Genomic DNA, 19,572 nt, shown 5'->3' on the forward strand with positions numbered 1-19,572 from the left:
TTTATGAAAGGATTTGTTATTATTATTAGTAGTAGTAAATTAGCTAATAAATTGTACAATTTTGGTTAAGATTACAAATTTGGTGAGATAGTAAGAGTTTATTCATATAGTTTTAAAAGTTATAATTTAGTTTTATAAATAGTTCATATAATTTGGTAAAATCTTCATAAACAGTCTTGGTTTGATTTTATCAAACCACAAAGAAAATCAAACCACAAAGACTAAATTCTAGCTATTTTAAACTTACCTAGAATTTTCTTGCATCAAAACTTGAGTTTAAGTAATTTTTAATATTGGTTTTGAAATACTTGCATTATATTAGGCATTGACCAGGGGATTAAGCCTCATTCAAATGTCATTTTTACCTCCATGGCTTTGTTATTTTCTTGTAATTAATGTTCTGAATGTTGCTTGTCAAGACTTTTATAGTGATGATATTGTTGACAAAATTAATAAGTTCTTTCCAAATAATTAATTTGGCGGTACCCTCTCTTGTTTTGTCCGCCCACCATCTTTATTAAAATTTAAATCATGATTTCTACTCTTGAATAATATTTCATACTTGCACTATCTCATAATTATTTGAAAATTAAGATGCATTCAATATTTAAAACAGAATGATCATTTCAAGGATAGTATATGTTGCTCCAAGATGGACAATGGAATACATTTCTGGAACTCACAATATTTAAAAAGGAGATTCCAGGTCACCTTATTTGAACTTAGACCCTATACATATATGTGTGTATGTGTGAAAAAAGATCCCCATGTTTCTAAACTAGTAACTAGCATTTTTTTTTTTAATTTAAAAAAGCTATCTAAAAATCAAAATTTAATCTTCAACGGCCAAACGTGTCATTTTTAAAATCTCAAACAAGGGGGGAACAAAATGCTTCTAAAAAAGTAGAAGTTAAATTTAAATAGTGTTTGTTTCGAAAATCCAAAAAAACAAATTAAATCTAAAAGAGGACTAAATATATATATATATATATATAAATCAATATTGTGAATGAATCATGCCTGATAATTTCTATAAGATTAAAAATATATGATTGCATGAGGTGAATGTATGGGTGGGTGGTGTTACTAAACCATTTTCGACATTAATCCCCAAGTCTCTATAATGTGAAATTAAATAAGGTTTTGAGTACAATTATTATTGCAATTATTAATTTTGGGGGGCAAGGAAGTGAAACAAGGAAGTTCAAAGCCATATTTCAATATACCTAGAAAAATATTTCAAAAGGAACATAAAATTCAATCGTATTTTTTAGCTTTGAATTGAACTTGTGGATTACGAATCTCATCTTGGCTTTGAATCAATCGAATTTCCAAACTGCTGGATTGAGGATCATGTCCTGCACTTTTGTAATCATTCATTGTTCTATGCAGAACTGCCTGCAAACCATGCACAATCATAGATTTTAAATTCACATGAGAGAATAAAATTTGATTGAAACATCATATTCGTATTTAAGATTGACTTGACATGTGTTTGATACTTGGTGCATGTTTTGAAGTGATTTTAAAATCATCAAAATCACTTTTGTCATTTTTAAAATCAATCTAATAATCACTTTTAAATACAATTTTCATATCATCAAATTTAGTTTTGAAATGGATATTTTGAAAATAACAAAATAATTTTAATCATTTTAAAATTAATTCAAACATGCTCCAAGACACTCAACATTCCCTTGAACACGTGCCAAACATTTGTTAAGCATGATGAAAAGGAGAATAGTAAATTATAAGAACTCATAAATTTTGAGAGCAAAATACATAATACTCGTTTTGTATGTAAAAGATATAGGCTTATTGACTTTAAATTTCCTCTTTGAATGTATATTGCTCGTGTTTGTGTTCCTAAATCCATAGAAAATGACTTATTTTGTGTACTGTGTCTGTGCTTTTGGGAAGAAACAATCACTTTTTAAAGGTAGAAAACCAAAAATAAATACATTATCCAAAAAAGAAAAAGTTTCTTATAACAAAAAAAAAAAAAAATCGTTCTCAAATGAAGCCTTAAAATTGACTCACATTTTGGAACTGTTTCTAAAATATAGATAACAAAGAAAAAAAAAACCCACGTAAGTGAGATTTATGTTCATAAATTTAATTTTCAAAAACAGAAAATTAAAAACAAAATGGTCATCACACAAGTTATGTCATTCTCTTTTCGATAGGAAAGCGAAGGACATGGCTACTTTTCTTTCTTTACTCAAGAGTCATTCTTTTAGAAGCGGGAGAAGTGATGTTAGATTTTCGAGCCCTAATCCTTTAGAAGGGTTCTCGTGGAAGTCATTCTTTCAATATTTGGTTGATCATTCTCCCTTAGGGTGTCGGTCTTTTTGGTTCTTTGGAGGATTAAGATCCCTATGATGGTGAGGTTCTTTAATTCATAGGTTCTTCACTGCCATGCTAACACGTTAGATAGGCTTGTTGTGAGGAAGATGCATTTGCTTGTTAGGCCTTTTTGTTGTACTCTCCCTCCCTGTCAAAAGGCGGAGGAAGACTTGAACCATATTCTCTAGCGTTGGGAGTACGCGAATAATGTTCGGGATTCTTTCTTCCAAACATCCGGTTTGATGATCGCTCAGCACTGAGATGTGAGTACTATAATCGAGGAGTTCCTCCTCAATCCGCCTTTTGAGAGAAAATATTTTTTATGGTGAGTAGGGGTGGGTGTGATCTTATGTGTTGTGGGGTGAACCAAATAGCAGAGTGTTTAGGGGTGTGGATGAGGATCCTTTGGATGCTTATTCCCTCATTCGTTTTCATGTTTCTCTATGGACTTTGTTTTTTAAGGATTTTTTGTAATTATCCTATGGGCATTTTGTTACATAGTTGGAGCCCCTTCTTGTAGAGGAAGCTCTCTTTTTTATGGGCTTGATCTTTTGGATATCCCTATATTCTTTCATTTTTTTCTCAATAAAAATTGTTTTCTATAAAAAAAAAATAAAAAAATAAAAAAATCACACAAGTTGATGGGTTGTTTCTCCCCAACGATGACACTAAAAAAATATATACAGAGCACATGCATAATCACCGGTATTTTTATTTCTAGAGTAAATTCTGAAAAAATAATTCAAGAAACAAAACAAACAGGGAGGAGGAGGAGAAAGACCTGCAAACTCGATACTGCAAGCTCTGCTGCCAAATCAAGGCGTTCAGGATATTTCTGGTAACATAGTGAATTGTTATTTAATGAAAGCGATTCTGGAAACAATATGTTAGATATTATTGAATAAAATTGAGTTAAAGGGGTTTTACATTGCTCCAACCAAGAATAAGTGCGGTCGTAAGATCCCCAGTTCCCTACAAATGCATTTAGGAGATGTGTCAATCTAACAGCAAACGATACTGGATGGGGCCAATGCAACGAACCAATAGTTTGAGAGTGATATGAATCAGGAGAAAAACCTATTATATTCAAGAAGGATCTTATTTCGGTCAAAGATGGGAAAGGCATTTCTGAAAACTTCCTACTAACTTTTTTTCAAGTACAACTAAGGGGGTGAAGGATCAAACCTTCGTCGTCTAAGGAAGAAGGCCATGTTAATTACAATTCAATTAGACTCACTTTGCCACTTGCTACTACTAAATTACCATTACTTTTTATAAAAACAAACATAAAAGAGAGACGAGAGAGATATTCTACCAACATGCTAAAGGTATGATTTTGGTGTTTGGTTGATAGTTAAGTCTCAAGAAGCTGGTTTTTGGTTTCTTCAGAATTCAAGCTGTCCTAGAAGTCTCAATTCAGGCCATTTGTTTATCCTGGAATGTTTTATTTTTGTATCCTCTTTTGTAATTTGAACATTAGTATCATTTCATTATTTCAATGAAAAGTTATGTTTCTATTAAAAAAAAAAAAACATAACAAACATTGAATTATCTAGGAAGTATCGAAACAAATCACGGAAATTCTCCGGCTAATGACGAACACGTCCCACTAAGGCTAATGGTGAAATCCTTCCTCGTGTGAAGTTTGTTTTTAAACAACCATAACGTGCCCCCACTAAGGTTCCTAACATCACTCCACCCAGTAAACACATTGTCCTCAAACTAGGGATCCAGCATGTTATAGCAGTTGAATTACAATTCACACACATCGCCAGCAGATTGGGTAATGTTTTGAAAAAGTTGGAGCCGATGTAGCAAGGGTGATTAATTCTTGAATATTCATTTCAAGAGCTTGAATAGATGCACTGAGCAAGAAACACTAAATCTTAGAGGTTCCACTTTTCCTACACATTCTGATAAATGACTTGCCTGAGCCCACTACTTGTGATAAACTTTTATTATTCTATAAGTTGGTAATTCTAAGACGCACTAGCTTACCTTGTATTGTTCAGATAGAACAATAGTTTCTTTCATTACCTCAATCTCAGCTGAAAAAAGTTAGAGATGAACATTGCAAGTGAAATTAGATCAGAGGTTTTTTTACCGTGAAATATGCAGGAATCCTGGGAATTGCGATCTTAAATTGTTCAGGAGCCTGGCCCTAGGACATCACAGTTTAATTACTGCAATTAGATCGTGAACATGCAAGCCAAAGATAACATAATAAACTAAAAAAATACAACAGGTCCCGATATTAGAGTATCAAGCCATAACCTACAAATGTGTCATATATAAATGTAAGGCATCAAAAAATAAATAAAAAATCAATTTTTTTCACTTCATGTTACACATTTATAGAACAAACAAGGGAAAAAAAGAAAAAGAAAAAGATAAAAAGGCTACGTCTTTCATAACTGAAACAAACTACTGCCTCCCAAGTGAAAGAATCATGCATGCCGGCAAGTTTATAATCAAGCACTGCAGAAAAGGGCTTGTAGTGAAAGTGAAAGAGACAATAAGGTGGATGAAGTGGAAGGGAAGGGAGTCTCAGCTAGGACAAGGCCTGTTTCTTCACTTCAGTAAGAGCTTCCATGATACCAAGCTTTCTTACAGTCAATTATTGCATAATCATCAGAGGATTGTATTCATCAAATATAGAAAAATGACCCAACTTACGTACAAATATAGCAAAATGTCATTGTCTATCCGTGATAGACAGTAATAGATGGATAGACGGTAATAGACATTGATATTCTGTTATATTTGTAAATATTTCTAGCAGTTTTGTCATTTAAAATAACTACCCATCAACAAAACCTTCACAAGCATCCCCTATGAGTTAAAAGTTCAAAATTTTCGTGGGGCTTTTTTGAATTTATCCAACCATCATGAAAGACTGAAAGAGACATCTTGGAATAACAATCATCTAATCCTCAACAAATCATTTGAATCGAAGGTGAATAAAGGTCTATAAGAGTAAAATGGGGTGGGTGCAGCTTGTAAAAGGAAGACTAACTCTACTGTGATGAATCATTTTGGGGCCTTCAATCTTCAAGTGTTACAACTTTTTTTCTAAGATCAAACTTCACAGTTTCAGAAAGGGCTCCTTTACTATTGGAGGTTTTTTCTTAGCCAAAGAACAAAACATTCTTTTTCGAGTTGATCCATGAATTTTCAGTTTAAGGTGTTGACACTTGACAGGAGTTCCTGGAACCGTCCACATGCCAATAATGTATATCCGATGGATGGAGATAAAGTATTGCCCTGTCCAATTCCAATATCAGTTATCCTAGCTCAACTTCCATCAAAAGTCTTGTCAACTCTATCTTAGTTGAGAAGAATTTGTAACCTCTCTCTCTATATATATATACATTTTTTTAAAGAAAAGGAAATTTTTGAGGATTACTGAGAGAAGTTGCTGATGCACTTTAGATTGTTGTTTCGAGAAGCAATTTAACAAGAAGTACAGAAACTAAAATAATATTTTAACCTAAAATGTTAAAACTTCTCAAGTGAAAATGGTTCTTTTCAGTCTCAACTTTTTCCCATGTGTGTAAACCCCTCAACATCTATCTCTAGTAATGGCGGATTGGAATACTGTGAAGCAAAGCATCATAAGCACAAGTGACTTAGGAAAGTAGAGTACGCTTGGTACATCAGTTTATTCAGTAATATTTAGACAGTGATAATGATGAAGCCTATTTTCCATTATAACCAGGCAGTCTGTTGAGTTTCAACAGAAAATAGTTTAGGTAAATTAGTTTTCTTGGGCTGTTACAAAAAAAATCATGAGTAATGAAAGCAATTTACTAAGAGTTTTGCAAGATTAAAAAAAAATGCACCAAATGACTCAGATCTCGAACTGCAAGAACTTTTTTAAGACAAACTAAAAAAACTTAATTCAATATAAAATACAAAAGCTCACCTCATTCTTCTGATGGCTGCCAATGAGGAGGAGTTCACCGTTCATATTTATACTCGTAATCACAACCTGAGAAGTTTATCATGATTTATTCATCAGATTACCGAGTTATTGACAACACAGGAAATAAATATTTAGAAATAGAATGATGTCTGACATTTACAAAAAAAGGTTGACAACAACAGAATGGGTCGTATTTATGTTTGTTAAAGGAGGTATAATTACATTTTTAAATGTAGAACACAGTTTGACAGCTAGGTATTCTATGCTAGGAGAAGTTCTAACCACCTTAAGTAATTAGGACTGCAGCTGTAAAAATTGGAAACCTTAAAAAGGACAAGCACCTACTATTGAAATTTTGTCTCAACAGAGTGTCTGGAAAAACCTGGAAAACAAAAGATGTTTAAAGTACTTCCAAACTAAATCTGTAACTGACTCAGTAATTACATCTTATTGAGTTATTATTGTATGCAGGATGCCAGCTATTTTGTTGCACGATCCAGTTCATACAGCCAAACTATGGTTATGGTGAATCAATTATCTAACTGAGACAGGCATCGATGTGATTGCCATCTACCTTTCACTCTAAATGAGTAATGAACGTGAGATTCACTTGTAAGATAATCAGTAATCACTCCTACAAGAGTTCATTGACTTCCAATGTCTCCAATTCATGATGGTTGACTACTAAAGCACCCTTAAATAAGAAATACCTATGCGCATAGATTTCTCAACAGGCCAATAGCCAAATTCGTAATTCTTACCTTTGTAGGTCCTGCGGCATGAAGAATGTTACAAGCTTCCCTACCATCTCCTTCAGATTGGATCCTGCAAAAAGCAAGGCTTCTCAAACTCTATCTGACAAGGAAAAAAAAGATGCTGAAGTACTGATTACTGCCAAGTCAGACAAATTGAAGTTCACTTGAATAAAAAAATTCTAGAGTATCAAAGAAAAACTGATAATTGCTATACAGAATTACATAGAGAGATCCAAAATAATAAGATTGATAGGTGGGAGAAGGACAAGTCAGAAAAATTCAAAAAAGAGTGTCTTATCAAATTTTGATCAATGAAAAAGATAAGGCACCCCAGTCTCCACTTCCAACCATACCAATTTGCACATAATTTCATGATTTAAGTGTAGACATCATACAGTAAAACACAAATAAGGTTAAGTGTTAGACATTAGTTTCAGAAATATATCAATCTACAGTACGCCACATTCAGAGTTTCAAAGGTATTCACAACTAATTCAGCCTTATAATAAGGCAGTTCTCTTGCACTTCACCAACACATGTATCCACATTCAAAAAGAAAAAAGTAAACGTGATATTATAAGCTTTCCGTATATCTATGTAGGTCAGTAAAAATAACATTAGCACATCATGTCCATCCTATTTAAATTACCTCAGCCCAGTCAATTGTTCAGCTTCAAATTGATTAGGAGTCAACACTGAAGCCACGGGGATTACCTAACCATGAATTGGACTCATCAAAAAGTTTTATAGACAAGAATATGAAAAAGGAAATATAAAGGGCAGATGCGTAAATAATTGTCTAACTTCCAACAGACATGGATACAGAATTTCATTTTTAATGGTCCACATATTAAAGTACTGAATGGTCCACATATTTTGTGGGTTATGTGGAGTGAGCGAAATAGTAGGATTTTTAGAGGGTGAACAAGGACCCTAGCGAGGTGTGGTCCCTTGCTCGCTTTCATGTTTCTTTGTGGGCTTCAGTTTCGAAGACCTTTTGTAATTATTCTATAGATGTTATCTTACATAGCTGGAGTCCCTTCCTTGGGGGGGGGGGGGGGGGGGGTTGTTTTTGTGGGTAGAGTTTTTTTGTATGCCTGTGTATTCTTTCATCTTTTCTCAATGAAAGCCGTTATTCTTATAAAATATATGTGTGTGTACTAAAGTACTGAAACATTGAAAGTTCAATAGACGTTAATCAAGGAAAAATCTAAGTCAAGTCAAGAATAACTGATTGAGCTATCAAGCACGACCATGGGCCAGAATGAGCTGGATTCCTCACCTTCTCGCGGTATACAGATACAAGTTCTTCAGGAACATAAAGCTTTCCTTCATCACCCATCACCGGATCACATACTGGAAAAGGACACTAGATTTAATGAGATGGTTAAATAGGTGGTTGACTAATCCCGAAAAATTTCCACATTATAAATTACAAAGTTTCTGTTTCCGTAGCATATACTCTTACATGCATGGTATAAAGGCAATGGGACAAAAAAAAAAAGTCCTGGGATTTGAAGATAATGAATCATCAATCAATGAACAAGATCGCCCCTTGCGAGCAAAAATGCAATAGAAAATTATTATCCTCCCAGCTTTCTTTTTCTTTCTTTCTTTTTTTTTTTATTTTTTTTTTTTGGGGGGGGGACATTATCCTTGCAGCTCACTAGTTCAAGGTTATCAAGAGCTCAAAATAAACATTTACCAAAACCTATATATGATTATGGAGAAATGATAATGAAGCATAAAGAACTTGAATTTATCCGACCATATGTTAGCTTAGGGTTCACCAAGCGAAGCTTATCGACAACTTTTAACACTGTGTTGAGGAAAGAAACAGAACCAATATAGCCTGCAAAATCCACAGGTACCATATTACAACAAAACTCACATTAGCTGAAAATCAAAATAACCAATTCTACAGTATGTAAATTATTGCAGGAACTTTATACAAGAAGCTGGGAACAGTTTAGCATAATTCTCCTTTTCTAGCAGACATATTTATTCTTTTCTGCCTCACTACTATGTAGCAACATGCAATTCCTAGGTAAAGACTTATATTGTAAAGTTACCAAATTATACTGTACAAGAAAAGTCATTTAATGAAAAACTAGAGTACCTGTTAACAAATGAGTATAGTACAACAATTCATTTTCTTCGAGGCCTTCAATTAAGTCCCATAATTGTCCTCCATTCAAAACTTGGCCCTTAAAAGTCGGATATCCTGTTTTATTTTCAAAACGAACCATAATCCACTTTCACTAACACAACGCAATCAAACCAGAACTTATGCATAATGGCATAAGGCATCGCACCGTATATAATTAGACCTCAGAGTTCTGAGACCATTTGAATGAAGAAATAGAATCAGCTTGCCTGTGTGGTTAGAGAACTGCACGGAATTTATTGGATCTACATCATAGCCCAATAGTTGGAGAGGGAAAACAGCTGATTTGTTCCCAACATATCCCTACGGCAGCGCACAAGAGAACAATCCGTTGAAGTAAAACTAATAGCACGGAAATAAAGCCAATCAAGAACAATATAAAAACTATTAACAACAAACAATCCACAGAAATACACAAAGCACAAAAGTAACATTGAACATTCTTCTCGTACGGAAAATTTTCAAGATAGTAACTATAAAGTCAATCCTCTCCAAAACACAGCACTAGTAACAAAAACACCAAGTTTAACGATACAAATTCGCAACAGAACTGAAGGAAACTTCTGCAGAAGCCTAATGGAGGCAATCAAAACAAACTGAATTTCGAGTTTCTAATGAATTTCTTCCAAATCATCCACAACCGTAGTAAACTATTGAACAAACCTGAACAGTGTGGGATTGAATACTGAGAACTCGACCAGTGGCCGACGGCAGAGCTAACGAGAGGATTGGCGGCGACATTTCCGGTTCCGGAACGCCTGAAGAAGTCGAGTTTATTCAAATCCACAACACAGAACGCGTCAAACAAGAGATTGCTGCAGGAATATGCGAGTTGAGAGAAATTCTTTTGGGAAAAATGGAAGAAACTGAAAACTGCAAGTTAATGCACAACAAAAAGCAATGATGAAGGACAAGAGGGAAGTGAAAAAAATAATCGTAGCTAGTGGCAAGAACTTTTAAGGGAGATTGGAAGGATGAATCGAATTACGGAAATGCCACTGCCCGATGCCCTGCCCGTTGAATAAGAGGTGAAAGTGAAACTGCGTGCAGAGGACGTTTATTTCATTATTATATTGCTAGTTCAGGATCAAAATTTTAAAATATATGAAATTTTAACATCTACTAAGAATTCCTTTTTTTTTTTTTCCTTTTTTGGTAAATTGCACAAATCACCCCTAAAGTATAGAGTAATTACAATTATACTCTCAAACTTTCAATTATAATAACTGAATCCTTAAATTTATATAAGTGTTAAAATTAAACCCTCAAACTTATATAATTGTAAAAATTGTATAAGTTAGAGAGTTCGGTTTTTTATCATTCAGGAGTCCAATTTCTACTCATATTATAAGTTTGAGGATCTAATTTTAGCACTCACGGAAGTTTGATGCCTAACTTTTATAATTAAAATTTTGAAGGTCTAATTGCAACTACCACCATACTTCAGGGGCGGTTTTTGTAATTACCCATTCTTTTAGTGGTTTCATACTATCGTTTTTTCATATATACTAGTTGATACTATGTGTTTTGCACGTTTGGTGTATAGTTAATTACAAAAGTTTAAACCTACAATTTATGTATAAGAGATGAATAATTACAGTAACTTCTAGATTACATTTTAATTCATAAATAAATAAATAATAACTATTGGAAGAATAATAGCTAAAATATATTAATTTTCACAAAAAATAATTATGAAAATTATTCTCTTCATCCGCCTAAATCGTTGTTGTGCATGCATTATCATGCAAAGACAAACAAAAATATGTGAGTAGAGAAAAAAAAAACATAAATGAATAGATGTCACGCTTTATTTAAATCAATATAGTTTTATAGTGTCCTTCGTATTAAAGGACTTCATAACCTCGTTAATAAGAGTTCAATCTACACAACAATTACTACACGTTATCTTTGAATCCAGATATGTGAGATAAGATTAACAAATAAAAATTATGATAATGAAATTGTTGTCATAATACTAAAGAAATGAATTCCATCCTATTAAAGAAAATAACATTATTCTCAGTGGCAATTTGAGAACATGAGACACAAATAAGAAAACAGATAACATAAAAGAGGCAAGATAAAAGAAGTAAAACATAAATTCAAAATAATATCTAAATGTTCAAAACACAAATCAATATAAAAAAAACTTATTTTCAAAGGATATATAGAATCATCAACCACATTTAGTGAACCCTAAAATTAAAATCTAGCTCCTACCAAATCGACATCCAAAATTAACAAAACTTGTTAGTGTATTATTAATTCAACTAAACTGATCTCCAAAGTCAATAGGATATAAAAACATTGGATTTGCCAAAAAAAAAAAAAATAATGAATTCAAATAGCATAATTTTCATCCATTAAACTAGTTTTGCAAGATTTAAATTTTAGAAATTAATATGAAACAATAAAAATAGCATATCATTGACTCAACAATATTAACAATATTAATTCGGTTTCAGTTCGGTTTTAGCGATTTCAATGAACACCCCTAATTTATAGAAAAATAAATAAATTCATATGGATTTGATAAAATTTCTTTTTAAAAAAAAATTACAAGAAATTTGAAAATTGAGATTTTTTTTTTTCAACTCAAAATTAAGAATGTTAAAATTAAACTGTCCCACAAGTTTAGGTTAAAAAAAAAAAAAGCTAACTTAAACTACAAAATCGAGAATCGGAATGAGATTCCCAAGTATAGGGTGGGTACCATATGTAAATTCTTATTTCTAATTTTGGCAAAACAAGAATAATGAGAATAAAGTGTCCCACCAGCACAAAATTGGTCAAATTTTCATAGGAGCAATTATGTAATCCTTCCGCTCGACAACTTTTTCTTATCAAGAATTGTTTTTTTTCTTTACGTTGACTTTCCAGTCACACCTTTTTAAATCAAAATTGGTTGCAACTTCGGGTTTGTTTGAAAAAGTTTTGTTTCTTGTTTTTGAGAAACTGGTATGTTTGATAATTATTCTCCTGTTTCTAAAATTTGAAAAACGTATAAAAAGATGAGTCAAATTTGAGAAACTATTTTTGTTTGGTTTTTATTTTATTTAATTTCGTTTATATTATGACCCAAAATGTCAGTTTGATTTGTGATAGGGAGGTGCGCCCAAGCCTCTTCCATGGGCTAGTACATCTTGGGTTTGATTCTTAAGGAATATAATTTTTGTTTTTGTTTTTGTTTTTTAATTTTTTTATATTTCATTATTTTTTATATCAATTGGCTATATCTCTTTTACATTTCGTTCTCTCTTTTTTTTTATATGTTTTTTCTTTTACATTTCTTTCTTTATTAAATTTTTTATATTTATATATTTAATTTAATTTTGAATTTTAAAATTCTCAATATTTGAATTTAATATTATTTTGATTTTCAAATTCAAATTTTCAATATACATATTTAAATATTTTTGAATGTTGAATTTTAATTTTTGCTAATATATATGTTTATATATTATTTTAAATTTAAAATTATTATTTTTAGTATATTCATAATTGATAAGAATTTTGTAATATATAAATTTTGTTTACATATCACAATTAGATTCACTGTGATATTTTATAATCACAACATTTACATAATAATATAATTGAGTCGGATTTGAGTCAACATTTAAGACCAAGGTTCGAAATATTGATGTTGATATAAATATTGAAATCCCGATTTCATGGAAATATCAATATCGATATAAATTTTGGAAAAAAAAATATGGAAATTGATAGAAATTGTTATAATTAGTTAATGAAACTTTCATTATGGCTTAATTAGACTATAATTGACCATTTTTAATCATAATTCCTACAAAGTAAGACAACATTTAGATGTCTATCGTAAATGTATGAGTAAATATTGTTGCGAGAGTAGAAATTTAAAAAAGAAATGAAAAATAATTACAAAATAATATAAGTTTAGGAATATTTTGAGGTAAAATGATGTGAAAATTATGAAAGTTTTGGATGATAAAGGAAAAAAGAACTAACATCAATTCAATTTTGAGGTGAAATGATGTGAAAAATTAATGAAAAACGTTTGAATGAGGTCAAAAATAAATATAGGTTATTTTTTGTAGTTTTTTCAAATTCAATTTATTTAGAAATGAAAGTTTTGGGTCAAAAATAAAGCTAAAAATTGAGAAAAGTTGAAAATTAGAATAAGTATCACATAAAAAGATATAATCTTTTGTCGAAAATGATATTGGTGCGTGAATTGTGTATAACCATGACCATAAAATTAAAAAACTTGAATTGGGCTAACATAACTAATTAAAAAAAGCGAAATATTCTTGAAATATTGAAGACTTTTTGAAATTTCTTGAAATCTCGAATTTTCGTCGAAATGGGGGAAAACCAAAATATTCTTGGAATTCTGGAATTTCTCGAAATTGGGGGAAAATGAAATTTCCCCCAATCAAAATCTCGAGCCCTTTCGAAATCTCAAAATTTCCATCAAAATTTCAAGTTTTTGATGGAAATTTTAAACCATGTTTAAGACAGATGAATTGTGTGAGAACTAATATTTTCGATCAATTTCTAGCAAAATATGAATAATTGAAATAATATATGATACTTATTAACTTTGCATCGGGACTTGTGCGTATTTGATAATGTAAATGTTTTATAATTTAATATATGCTATATATATTTTTTACACAATTAAATTATATTTAAACTATAAAATAAGAGAAAATGTTAGGAAAAAAATACAAGAAACTAGAACCAATAAATGATCGCCATAGGAGTTTGTGGTTGTGGTTGGAGTTAGCCATCGGTTGTAGTGGTCAAAAGTGGTGATGGTCACTAGAGTTGGCCAGTAGTAGTGGCCACCAATGACTGTCGATGGTTATAGTTGGAGGTAATTGGAGTTAGGTGGTGACGATGGTCAGAGGTGGTTAGCAAGCGAAGAAAAAAAAAGGTAAGGAAAAAAAATGAGAGAAAAGAAATAAGAAATAGTTATCAAATAAGTTCTTATTTATGTTTCTTTTTTTAAGAAATAGGAAACAAAAATAATTACCAAACATATTTCTATTTGTAATTCTTAAAAAACAAGAAACAGAGAACATGAATAAGAAACAAAAAACATAAACGTTATCAAACGGGCCCTTCATTTTCTTCCTTTTGGCAATAAAATTGACCACTCCTATTTTTGTGTCCATTGGATATAACCAATCAACAGTTCGATGACCCTTCACAAATTTCTTGTAAGTACGGTCAAAAATACCATTTTGCCTCTATAGTTACATCTAACTTCTTAAGTACTATTGATCCCTCTAATGAACAATAAGTCATAATCCAACTATGACCAAACCCATCTGGGGCCAAGAGAGGATGTGGCGCCACATTGTTCAAGCCCCGAAATCAGCCTTTAAGAGAGCATTTTATCTACTTACTAGAGAAGAAGTGAATTTCGTTTTATGTAGTTGTGTTCCTAGCTCTCCAATTAGACGAATCCTCAAAATGATAGACTTATTAAGTCGGCCATCTGGCCACTCTCATCCATACACATCAAAGGACTGCCTTCATGGGCGGGAGTACAATCCACTCAGGATTTAGGTCATGTCACCTATGGTCAGGTGAAATGTAAGTTTCTATTATCAACGGTGTTATATAATGAGACTAATAATTTCGTGATCTGTTCTTATACAAACTCATTTTTAAAGAATACCCCCCTCACATGTCTCTACATGAATGATCAGGATCAGATCATTTGTAGTACTTTATAATAATTGTAACATCTACAAAGCGATTCATATTCGTAGTATCACCAGGATAAGATATCCAACCTTATCCATCTACTACAGACTATTTATGTTATCACTTAAACATGATCCATCTGTATCTCTTTACATACATGTTTAAGCTATAGAAGATAACATTGGATGTTAGTTTATTGGTTTGTGAATTAGTGCTACTAAATGTCGAATAAAACATCTCATATTTTATTAAATAATTTTTTTTTTGTACATTACAATTACAAACTATAAGACCCACAAGATTTAGGGCATCAACCCTAATAGATTCTTCTTCTTCCCTGCAAAAACATAGAACGTCTGTGGATTCTTCCAGCATGCTCTCCTAAGAATTTTTTTCTAAATTTTTTCCTCTTAAAAAATCACTCTTTACCTTTTCCAAATTTTTAGGGAAGCCCACAACTCTCTCTAATATTCTCCCTCTTAAGAGAATACCCTAGTTTCTTTGTGGTGGTGTTCATAATTGGCTTTTGGAGTGTTGTATTTTTTTTAGGCTTGCTGTTTTATTCGTGATCTAAAGGTGTTTGGTGTGCTCGTGTTCGATTGGAGAGGATTACATGAAGAAATTAATGTCTTCAAGGGTATGAATATCTAAACCCTAATTTCCTATTTTCTTCGTTTAGAGCATGCTGTAATTTATTAATGCATATAGTTTCCTCCTCTGTAATTTTATCTTTCTGTGAAAAACGATTTTGGGATGCAATTATACTTCTACACGATTTTTAAAAAACCTTTATGTCCTACATTGAAAAGGTTTAGAAAAGTTATGGGTTTGTCCTACATAAAAAAGGTTTAGTAAAGTCATGGGCTCTAAGCCTAAAAAAGGAGTCCATGCCTTTAGTTTACAGTCGTCTAAGTTAGAAACACTTTAAGCTTAGTGTGCTAACTCTAATTAAATTCCTTTTGTATTCTTTAGTTGGAGAGTGGAAAAAGGTGCGAGTAGTCAAAAGCTTTGAGAGAGTGCTCTTGTAATTGGAACTGGGAGAAAAATATTTTGTGTGATTATAACAATTTTTTCACATAGTAGATTTTTTGCTTGTGGGTCGTGTTTTTTTTTTTTCTGAGTTGGGAGTTTTCCATGTAAATTCTTGTGTTTCCAGTTTTATTACTTTCTTTTAATTTCTCTATTATTATTTTCTACTTATTTCTACCGTATAAGTTGGAGGTTTTTCCAACAAGTGGTATCAGAGCGTTACGTCCAGAGTTGAATTTTTTAGTATGCTTTGCGGTTGCAGCATTGTCTGAGCTTCCACATCATAAAAGAACTTTTGAAACGGGCTGTGGTATTTTGTGAATAGTGTGATTTATTCACTATTTGTTGTTTTGCTAGGAAAAGAAGCAGATATGTCAAGCTTTATGAGTTCATAAAGTTTGATATGGAGAAATTTGATGGAAGGATTAACTTCAGTTTATGGCAAGTGAAAGTCAATGATGTGTCGATACAAGCTGGGTTACATATGGCCTTGAAGGGAAGACCAGACAATGGTACTTTTAAAGAGTTAATAAACAGTGGTGGTGGTCCAGGGGAGTCTAGAGGTGGTTCCAGTAAAGGTTCTAAGATATCCAACACGAGTGATGAAGATTGAGAGGAGATGGATTTGAGAGCTACAAGTGCAATCAGGCTAAATTTGGCTAAAAATGTTCTTGCAAACGTGCATGAAATTTCAACAACCAAAGAGCTTCGGGAGAAGCTTGAAGCAATGTATAAGGAAAAAAGCATCTCAAATCGGTTGTACCTGAAGGAGTATTTTCACACGTTGCGAATGATGGGAGGTACAAAAATATCAGATAATCTAGCTATTCTCAATGGTATTTTTTTTAAGCCAGAGGTGATAAGAGTAAAAATAGAAGATGAAGATAAGGCCCTCCAACTCATCTGATCACTTCCTCCTTCTTATGAACACATGAAACCAATATTGATGTATGGGAAGGAAAGTTTAGTGTTTGTTGAGGTTGCTAGTAAACTTTTGTCTAAGGAAAGAAGACTAAATAGTGAAGGCGTACTTCACAAGAGGATTCAGTACTGGTAGGTAACAAGCGGAATAAGAAGAAAGAGTTTGTGCATAAAAGAATTTGTTGGGAATGTGGACAGTTTGGACACATGAAAAAGGATTGTCCTAACAGAGCAGGTTTATCAAAAAGCTCTGAGCGGATGTTGACGTTGTCTCCTTGTCACGAAAGACGACGGTCTCTTTCATTGAAGTAAGGCAATATTCATCCTCGTGGTATGCCCGCTTTACCATTAGAGGATGTGATGTTAGCGGTTCCATAAGTTTGTACACAGATATTGACTTGGTAGATATGCAAGGTGTATGGTAGAAGTTATGTCGATGACTGAAGGATTTCAAGGTGAACCAAGTAGGTGGAAGTTTCGCCATAAATATTAGCAAGGTTTATCAATAGGCAACGAAAAAAAAAATTGGGAGGTGGTGTTCCAAATGGTTTACTCTTTATGGTGGAATGAGTTATAATTCTGTGAGATGAGAATTATGATTGTCGGTGAAGACAATAGATGTTGCAAAAGCTGTGGATTCTTCAAGTATCTTGCCAAGGTGGAAGTTGTTGGGTTTTTGGCAAAATATTAGAAGTTCAGTTGTCCCACATAAAAAAAATTTAGGAAAGTCATGGTCTTGTTCTAGATTGAAAAGGTTTGGGAAAGTCATGGGCTTGTCCTATATAAAAAAGGTTTAGAAAAGTTATGGCCTCCAAGCCTATTAAAGGAGTCCATGGTTTTCAGTCGCCCCAGTTAGAAACACTTTAATCTTAGTGTGATGACTTTATTAAATTTCTTTTATATTCTCTAGTTGGAGAGTGGGAAAAAGGCGTGAGTAGTCAAAAGCTTTGAGAGAGTGCTCTTATAATTGGGATCGAGGAGAAAAATGTTTTGTGTGATTGTAACAAATTTTTACACGGTGGATTTCATTCTGGTGGTCGTGGTTTTTCTTCGATTTATGAATTTTCTACGTAAATTCTTGTGTTTCCAATTTTATTATTTTCTTTTAATTTCTCTATTATTATTTTATGCTTATTTTTCAGTAAAAGTGGGAGGTTTTTCCCAACAAATATTTCGTCTAACACTTACCCATTTCTTTTTTTTCCCTTACTTTTTCAATACTCTCTTAATCCCTTTCTTTCATTCCTTATTTCTTAATGTTTGAAATTGATTGCGTAATCGAATGAAAGATCAATGGATGGATGGTTGTCTTATAGCTTATATTGAAAAGGATTTATTTGATAAGTTAGATACTGAAGTTATCATGGATCGATTTAAAAAACATGAAAACTTATAGAGGGCAATTGTAGTATACTAAATTAGTTAATTTATGAAGTTATGAATACTTTTTTTTACATTCGTTTATGGATATGTTTTTGCATATAGTGCCCCCTTATATCAAATTTCTAGCTCCACCACTTAATGGAGTATAGTATTCCTATAGTACTAGAAAAATTCTTGCCAACACGAGGATTACATGATTAGTATGAATTTGTACTATCAATCTAGAGTTCTTATCTTGGATCCTCCACCTGATATATCGTAAAAGAATAATATTAATAAATCTTTTGAAAGTACTTTTGGAACAAAGTAGTAACGATTTTCGTCAAAAGTAATTTGCATTTTTTGTAAAAAATACTACTCAAAATTAGAGGAAAATTGTCAGAAATAACACGTTTAAGTTTTCACATTACAAAACAAGCACGTTTTTTTAAAACTCGTAAGAATAGTTTTTCTCGGCCGATCTCGCCCGAGATCACCACCGAGATTTTGTTAAAAAAAAAGCTTTTTCTAACTTATCGATTGTTTTGAGCCTTCTCGATATATCTCGCTAGAATCACACACCAAGATTTGTTAATTTTTTTCAAATGTTATATAATCTTCCTAGATATTTCCAAAATTAAAAAAATCACACTACCAAATATTACACAATTTGGAGAATGAAAAGATAATTGGTAAATTATTAGATAATTAGAAAATCAAATCAGAAACTTGTGTAATCATGTGGATTTCGGTATTAATCTTGGGCAAAATAGCATCGAGATTTTATATATTTGGGTTTTCTTGGTGAAAGCCAAGTATAATTAACACCAAAATTCGATATATTTGAGTTTTCTTTGTGGAATCTCAGGTAGGATTAACACCAAGATTCAGTATATAAAATCTTACTCAATTTTTCACAAATTTGATCTTTCCCAAAATTTAAAAATGACAGTGCAATCATTTTAAATCAATTTCGAAAATCTATTTTGATAATTGGGAAACTATTTGGAATTTTAGAAATTTAGAACATAATTTATACTAAGGATTTGAAAAAATACCTAATAATTTATAAAGATAACCGAACTTGGGGAAATTTAAAAAGATATAAGATTTAGTATAAGATTTGGAATTATTACGTACAAAATTAGCAAATCTCAGTGTGTACTTGTGGCTAGATGTATCGACAAGATTCAAAATAATTGATAAGTTAGAAAAAATTATTTGCTTAACTAAATCTCGATGTTCGAAGATGAATCGAGAAAACTATTCTAACTAGTTTTCAAGAGGAGTGCCAGTTTTGTAAAGTAAAAAAAGAAAAAAGAAAAAAGAGATTATTCTAACCCTTTCTCAAAATTGGACGGTGTTGC

At 32.0% G+C, this 19,572-nt stretch overlaps 1 protein-coding gene across 1 annotated transcript; it reads right to left on the reverse strand.

The window, feature by feature from the left end:
• Nucleotides 1–1,094: 1,094 nt before the first annotated feature.
• On the reverse strand, nt 1,095–10,235 carry SOS4 (pfkB-like carbohydrate kinase family protein). Its single transcript, XM_039019519.2, has 12 exons — nt 9,857–10,235; nt 9,403–9,496; nt 9,146–9,250; nt 8,795–8,878; nt 8,309–8,382; nt 7,676–7,740; nt 7,033–7,096; nt 6,272–6,337; nt 4,451–4,507; nt 3,274–3,318; nt 3,128–3,181; nt 1,095–1,398 (listed from the first exon to the last, which is right to left on the reverse strand). The coding sequence occupies exons 1-12, from the start codon at nt 9,932–9,934 to the stop codon at nt 1,258–1,260; spliced, it is 927 nt and encodes a 308-aa protein (XP_038875447.1). The 5' UTR covers nt 9,935–10,235; the 3' UTR covers nt 1,095–1,257.
• Between the last annotated feature and the right edge of the window lie 9,337 nt (nt 10,236–19,572).

Source organism: Benincasa hispida, chromosome 1 (assembly GCF_027475165.1).
Source record: "Benincasa hispida cultivar pf3 chromosome 1, pf3_genome.v1.1, whole genome shotgun sequence".
Lineage (NCBI taxonomy): Eukaryota > Viridiplantae > Streptophyta > Magnoliopsida > Cucurbitales > Cucurbitaceae > Benincasa > Benincasa hispida.